This window comes from Bombyx mandarina, chromosome 04 (genome assembly GCF_030267445.1).
Source record: "Bombyx mandarina strain Sakado chromosome 04, ASM3026744v2".
Taxonomy (NCBI): Eukaryota; Metazoa; Arthropoda; class Insecta; order Lepidoptera; family Bombycidae; genus Bombyx; species Bombyx mandarina.
Genome location: NC_143211.1, coordinates 9649507 through 9657354, shown reverse-complemented (window position 1 = coordinate 9657354; position 7848 = coordinate 9649507). Strand labels below are relative to the sequence as shown.

General features: G+C 41.0%; 1 protein-coding gene and 1 long non-coding RNA gene across 2 annotated transcripts; both read left to right on the top strand.

Moving 5' to 3' along the window:
- The first annotated feature begins 2707 nt into the window (after window positions 1–2707).
- Window positions 2708–3640, top strand: LOC149503128 (uncharacterized). Its single transcript, XR_016325814.1, has 2 exons — window positions 2708–3123; window positions 3242–3640. It is a non-coding gene; the product is annotated as an uncharacterized LOC149503128 (long non-coding RNA).
- A 1367-nt stretch (window positions 3641–5007) lies between these two features.
- Window positions 5008–7388, top strand: ninaA (neither inactivation nor afterpotential A). The gene is made up of 6 exons (XM_089727032.1): window positions 5008–5158; window positions 5252–5456; window positions 5887–6006; window positions 6409–6491; window positions 6557–6699; window positions 7195–7388. The coding sequence occupies exons 1-6, from the start codon at window positions 5096–5098 to the stop codon at window positions 7289–7291; spliced, it is 711 nt and encodes a 236-aa protein (XP_089583158.1). The 5' UTR covers window positions 5008–5095; the 3' UTR covers window positions 7292–7388.
- Window positions 7389–7848: the final 460 nt, after the last annotated feature.

Genomic DNA, 7848 nt, shown 5'->3' with positions numbered 1-7848 from the left:
AAAACTTGCGGGGCGTCCAAGGTCTATAAGAACGGAGGAGAATGTAAGCGAAGTCGTGGTGTCTGTACGGCGCGATCCCCAGCAGTCGTCCCGAAAGAGATCAGCTGAGCTCGCCATATCAAGATCATCATTAAGGCGTTTTTTTTAAATTTTTTTATTGCCGTATGGGCTGACGAGCATACGGCCCACCTGATGGTGAGTGGTTACCGTCGCTCATGGACGTCAGCAATGCCAGGAGCAGAGCCAAGCCGCTGCCTACCGTTTAATACTCTCCACAAGCCTCGTTTGAAGAAGGACAGGTCATAGAGCTCGGGAAACACCGTGGAGGGGAGCTCATTCCACAGCCGGATGGTACATGGCAAAAAAGATCTCTGGAAACGCACTGTGTATGAACGTTGTGGCTCCAGGTAGTATGGATGAACTCTACTCCGGTGGTGGGCGGTGCGATGGTAAAAACGAGATGTCGGTATCATCTCGAACAATTCCTCAGAGCACTCCCCATGGAACATACGTTACATAATACAGAGGGAATCGAAGTCCCTCCGCAGACCCAGAGGTATTTTGACCAAAATTACCCCAGTATTTTGACCAAAGATCTTAAATTACACCCATATAAACTCCAATTAGTACAGGAATTGAAACCAAATGACCACCATTTATGTCATGCATTTGCCGAAATAATGTTAGAGCGTTTTCAAAGTTTGAACAATATCCTCTTCTCGGATGAAGCTCATTTTCATTTAGGTGGATTTGTCAATAAGCAAAATTGTCGGTATTGGGCCGAAGAAAATCCCCAATTGAAACATCAAAGACCTTTGCATTCGCTTAAAGTTACGGTTTGGGCGGCCATGTCGGCTCATGGAATCATCGGACCCCATTTCTTCGAAAATGAGCGAGGCCAGGCAATAACAGTAAATTCTGATCGCTACACAGCAATGTTACGTAACTTTTTCTTTCCACAACTGCATAATTTTGAAGCCTATAACAGCAGGACCTGGTATCAACAAGATGGCGCGACATCCCATACATCCAATGAGTCTTTGGCAGTTGTTAGCGAAATGTTTAATGGAAAACTGATATCGCGTCGAGGGGACATTCCATGGCCTCCTCGGAGCCCAGATCTCACGCCACTGGATTTTTTTCTGTGGGGGTACCTCAAGAGTCACGTTTACGCCAATAAACCGACGACAATTGCCCAGCTCAAAGACAATATTCGCAAGGAAATGTCCGATATCCCACGAGCGATGTGCCAGCGAGTTTTCACGAATTTGAGGGCTAGATTGGAAGAGTGTGTACGTGTAGATGGCTCACATCTCATTTGTAGTTTTTTTATATGATTTTTTATAATCCGCTCAACTTTATGGCTTATGGTTTTATGGCTATATTAATGGTATCATTTAAGGTATTTTTATTTGGGAACTTTTTGGCAGGAACGCGAGTAGTGAAGCTGTGTGATTTGTTTATTTTGTCTATTTAGTGTTTCTTCAGGTTTAAATGTGTAATAACGGTGGTTTTTTGGCTGTTTAATATCTGTGAAAGTGCACAAATATGGGAAAATGAAACAAAGCCGCTGGACGTAAATTCTCGGGATCCTCCAAAAAGTCCACTGAAAAAATCTTAGTAAATGACCACCATTTTACTGTGATTATATTTCATCCCATATCATCTCATTTCATTTAATTTCATCCCAGTTGATTAGTGTCTCAAATTAATCATCTTCATTTCATTTCACTCCATAATATCATTTTTCATGCAAATATGAATATAAATTAAAATAAGACATGACTTAAAGGTCTCAGTTACCAGGTCATAAAATCTCTTTAAAAAAAATTTGTGCAGCAATCACAATTTTTTTTGGATTCTATTGACATTTATTTACAAAGTAAATGCCGCCACCCACCTTGAAATAGGTATGAGTTCTAAGGTCTCAGTGCAGTACAGTACAACGGTTGCCCCACTCTTTAATTAAACCGAAACGCATTACTGCTTCACGGCATCTACCCGATGATATGTAGGCGAAGTAAAATGTCCCTTAGAAATAAGGTGACACTCTACAAAACTTGCATACGCCCCGTCATGACCTATGCAAGTGTAGTGTTCGCTCACGCGGCCCGCACTCACTTAAAGTCATTCCAAATTATTCAATCCCGTTTTTGCAGGATAGCCGTCGGAGCCCCGTGGTTCGTCAGGAACGTCGACCTCCATGACGACCTGGACTTAGAGTCCATCAGTAAGTATCTGCAGTCGGCGTCCATGCGCCACTTCGATAAAGCGGCACGACACGAGAACCCTCTCATCGTGGCCGCCGGTAACTACATTCCCGATCCTGCGGACAGAATGGAAAGCAGTCGACGTCGCCCAAAACACGTCATCTCGGATCCGCCCGATCCACTAACGGTGCTTTTAGGTAATTCAAGCACCGGTCACCGTTCTCGTCGAACCCGTCGCTTGCGACGAAGGGCTCGACGAGTAAATTAACTCTCAGACACAGCCCACTGAGTTTCTCGCCGGATCTTCTCAGTGGGTCGCGTTTCCGATCCGGTGGTAGATTCTGCGAAGCACGACTCTTGCTAGGGTTCGTGTTAGCAACGTCATCAGGTTTGAGCCCCGTGAGCTCACCTACAAAAGTTAGGGTTACGCTGACATAGCCTCTCAAGGCTCTCAGCTTAGGTAGGAAAAAAAAAAAAAAAAAAAAAAAAAAGCTTCACGGCAGAAATAATTAGGGTGGTGGTACCTACCTATGCAGATTCGGAAGGCGTCCTACAACCAGTTATTACGCAAATTATAAACTTTGCGGGTTTGATTTTTATTAACGATGCTATTCCTTGAACATTTTGTTAAGTACCTACGTATTTCATTAGAAAAATTGGTACCCGCCTGCGGGATTCGAACACCATAGCATTGCTAGATACGAATGCACCGCACGTCTTATCCCTTAGGCCATGACGATTTACTGTATCTTAGGCCACGAGGACTAAAGAAGAGATTTCAGAGCTATGTCTAACTGGAGAGAGATCTTCAGCAATTTGGGAACTGCAATGCATTAAGTTTTCAGAGGCGAAAGGACTAATCCCGAAACGAAAAATGTAGTCATATCATTGTCGAAACAGTCTGGGCAAGTTGGTATGTTTAGATGCCTAAAAAGTAACTGCTCAATAAAACAAGTTTCTTACGCTATTGGGATGTGGTTGGAAAACTCAGGGTTGTCCCTCATGTTAATCCTAATAATGTATGCTTTTAGTGAGGGGCTGACTTATCATCAAACAAGAAAAGAATTAGCATATGATGGTGGTCCGGTAGTTTCTACAAGGTCAGTAACAGATTGGTTAAGCTATTGCAAGTAGACAATCACAATATACCTACAAGTTGGGAAGTCAAAAGGCCCAAGGGAAGATAGAGTTCTCAATAAAGTGATGACCCTACAAAAAATTGGTGGCACCAGACAGGTCACCCACCCAGTGTATAGACAGCTAGTGAGCCAGAGAGAAGAAATTTCGACAACAGGAAATGAGCAATTTAACAGACTAGTTGTGCAAGTACTCATGGAGGCTGGGGTTATAGATGAACCATTTCGATGTGAAGAACTATTAAATGCAATAAAACATGTTTACAAATTAGATTTAATATAACATTAATAAAATTGCTTGTTTTATTCTCATTATATGAATATCCTTAAAATATCTAAAACCGAATAAACTTAATAAAAATAGAAGTGAAAACAGTTCAGTATTTGGTAGAGGGTACTCTATTTATTTTTTATTGGTTAGATGGGTGGACGAGCTCACAGCCCACCTGGTGTTAAGTGGTTACTGGAGCCCATATACATCTACGACGTAAATGCGCCCCCCACCTTGAGATGTAAGTTCTAAGGTCTCAAGTATAGTTACAACGGCGGCCCCACTCTTCAAACCAAAACGCTGCTTATAACGAGTGCTTTATCGCAAATTGGTATCGCATCATAGTATTTCCATGTCCGCCCGTATGTGAGTATGTTTAATTCGGGAACTATAAAAATAAAGTTGAATTGGAAAAAATGGGTGTTGAATAAAGCTGGAGGATTAAACAGCATTGTGTTTTTTATATACATCCACGATAAAAGAACAACACCAAGCATTCTTGATGGTTGATGCGTTGAGTGTGCTTAGTGCGAGTTTTCTCGACACGAGAACTCTCTCATCGTGGCCGCCGGTAACTACATTCCCGATCCTGCGGAAAGAATGGAAAGCAGTCGAAGTCGCCCAGAACACGTCATTTCGGATCCCCCCGATCCACTAACGGTGCTTTTAGGTACTTCAAACACCGGTCACCGTTCTCGTCGCACCCGTCGCTTGCGACGAAGGGCTCGACGAGTAAATGAACCCTCAGACACAGCCCACTGAGTTTCTCGCCGGATCTTCTCAGTGGGTCGCTTTTCTGATCCGTTGGTAGATTCACGGCGAAGCACGGCTCTTGCTAGGGCTTGTGTTAGCAACGTCGTCAGGTTTGAGCCCCGTGAGCTCACCCATACACGCTAGGGTAAGCTGAAGTAGCCTCTCAAGCCTATCAGCATAGGTAGGAAAAAAAAACAACGTTTGGGCCGTCGATCTACCGAGCAATATCACCCGCTTCAGTGGAAGATCTTCCCTTTGTCGTATAACTACACATGGATGGCTTACGCTGGAATAGCCTCTCAAGGCTATCATATTTGTATGGAGTGGGATCATTTGTCTACGCTTGCCGCTAGGGGCGCTGGTCCAACTGCATACAAAATTGGGTTAACTTTTACGCTATCGAGAACGTTAAAGAGCTCGCACTAAGCACACAGGCCGTTCTGGATCGTGGGTCGTGGTAATCGGTAAGAATCATTGAGTGAAACTTATAGTGATGCTTGTGGACCGCAGTAATTGTTATAAAACGGGCCACATGAGCTATTTGTTTATCTTTACCAAAAAAATACAATGACGCTGTCTACCATGTAACGTACTTTGTAACCTTATACAGCTCTGTATGGCTTCCTTCGTCCACATAGACGTATTCATTAATTAAATTACATTGCCCGCTTTAACAAAGTCAGTTAGAAACTAAATGTACACTCAACTTTAGTAGAGTTTTTAATATGAAGTTTCTACAAGTTCTTTATAGAGTGATATACTTTTCTTTACTTTTAAATTTTATAGACGTATGTATTTTGTGAAACTATAATTTTGAAATGTCAGAAAATTTAATATATTTTATTACCTATGTCTAATTTACCTTTGAGTTTTATGTTTAGGGACGACAATTTCGCGTTACTGATCAAGTGTATTTAGACGTTAAGAATGAAGACAAGGACCTGGGAAGACTTGTTATTGGACTGTTTGGAGATTTAGCTCCAAAAGCGGTGAATAATTTCAAAGTTCTTGCTACTAAAGGCATAAATGGGAAATCGTATAAAGGAACTCGGTTTAATCGTATCATCAAAAGGTTTATGGTCCAAGGTAATGACGATTCTCTTGTAAATTGGCTATTGAATTTGAAGCCTGAATCTATTTTTTTTTACATAACTTTCAGAATTTATTAAAAAAACACTTGTAAATTTTAAAAGAAAAAAAAACAAGTCACTAAAGGGTAACAATTCTTTGAGTATTACTATTTCTAGTTGCGTTAGAACGCAGAGGAGCGTACGGCTTATCTGAAAATATGTGGTTACCGTAGTCCATTGATATCATGAATGCAAGGAACACAGACAAGCCGTTATCTCCAGCGGCGTATAAAGAATGTAAATACAAAATAGTTCCCGTAAGGATTTTAAATCTATTTCGGCAGGATTTTAAATTAACATCCTGCGTCGGTGAACCCATAGGGACTACTACAAGATGAACATTATACGTAGCTTTACTTAATAAAATTGTTATGCAACATCTACAGGCGGTGACGTCGTCTCCGATGACGGTAGTGGTAGCATTAGTATTTATGGAGATACATTTGACGATGAAAATCTGGAAACCCAACATAGTACAGGAGGCTTTGTGTCAATGGCCAATAAAGGTAAGCCACTTCAATTCAAGTCACATTAATGTTATTTTTTTTTCCTACCTATTTGTTGGTAGCCTAAGAGGCTATTCCAGCTACGCCTGGATGGGTAGATGAGCTCACGGGATCAACCTGAGAGCATTTGGTAACATTAGCCCTAGCAAGAGCAATGCTTCGCAGAATCTACCACCGGATAGGAATCGCGACCCACTGAGAAGTTGCGGCGAGAAGCTCAGTGGACTGTGTATGTGGGTCAGTTCGCTCGTCGAACTCTTCGTCGTAATCGACGAGTTCAACGAGGAAGATAATTTATTTATTTTTATTTATTTATTAATTATGAATTAACTAGTTTAATATTTCTTTGTAGGTACCTATATTAATTGATACCTACTCTGCTTAATACTTCTTCTATCGCAGGTAAAAACACAAATGGCTGTCAGTTTTTGATAACCACCACTGGTGCGCCTTGGTTAGATCAACTACACACTGTAATTGGGAAAGTAAGTCAACCTGCATTTTGATGGGTTGATGGGGTATGATAACCGTAGCAAGTTTCTTATCACAGGTCGTAGAAGGTCAGAAAGTGGTGCATCTGTTGGAGCACACGCCAACCGATGTTGAGGATCGACCGTTGGAACATGTATATATTTCAGACTGTGGTCTGCTGCCGACACTGCAACCTTACTATATCTCCGACGATCCATACGAGTGAGTTTACATTGTTGACTGAGAAATGCTAAAAACATTACATGCTGTTGATCGTAAAATTTTATATTTAATCGGTTTACAAAAAAAATACTGTATTTTTTGTTGTTTTTGTAATAAAATTCTAAATTTAACTTTAAAATAATTAAAAGTTTTATTAGTAACGAGTATATCAGAGGAAGTGTGAAAGTAGCCCCGGTAATCAACAAATTAAAGAGTGGACGGTTAGCGTGGTATGGACATGTGACACGTAGAGAGAAGATGCACGTGACTAGGAGAAGTATGGAAATGGTAGTGCAAGGTAGAGGGGCAAGAGGTCGACCGAAGAAGACATGGATGGAGTGTGTGAATGACGATATGAGAGTGAGAGGAGTGAGTGTTGAGCTGACCGCTGATAGAAGAGAATGGAAGAGAAAAATCAGCTGTGCCGACCCCACCTACTGGCATAAGGTGCAGAAAAGAAGAGTAGTAACTAACGCATTTTTTTTATATTCACAGTTTGTGGGCGTGGATCAAGGCCTCTGCAGTGCCGCTGACGATGTCATTTTCGATACTTGGTTTCTTTCATTGGATGATTAGGAAAATGGAAATTTAAGAAATAAATAACATATAGAGTTAAACATAATAGTTATATAACATATTGCGCTGTATTATTGCATTTAATAATATTAAATTTATTTATTAATATTGTATATGGAAAAAATATATTAGAAAATAGTATTTAACAAAAAATTGTCTTAAATCTGAGATTGAGAAAGTCGTCATAGGCAGGCAAACTCCTATAGGCGAAATGAAACAGACTTCATAAATGACTTCATTCCTCTAGTACAGCCTTTCCCAAAGTGGGCGATAACGCCCCCTTGTGGGCGCTGCAGGCTTAATGGGGGGTGGTAATAGACCCAGAAAAAAAAGGGGGCGTTGTGTAGAGGGTTGGGAGGTGATTTGTAATTTCATCTAGGAGGACTCTTAGACACCGACTGAGCTCTCGTTATAGTGGTTTTTAAAGTAGGTAGAAAAAATGGGGGCGCTAAAAAATAATTTATTCTCAAAGTGGGCAGTAGACAAAATAAGTTTGGGAACCACTGCTCTAGTAGAACAGTGAAATGCGAGGCACCAATACCTATTAGCGAGTATCTAACAAAATATTGTGGT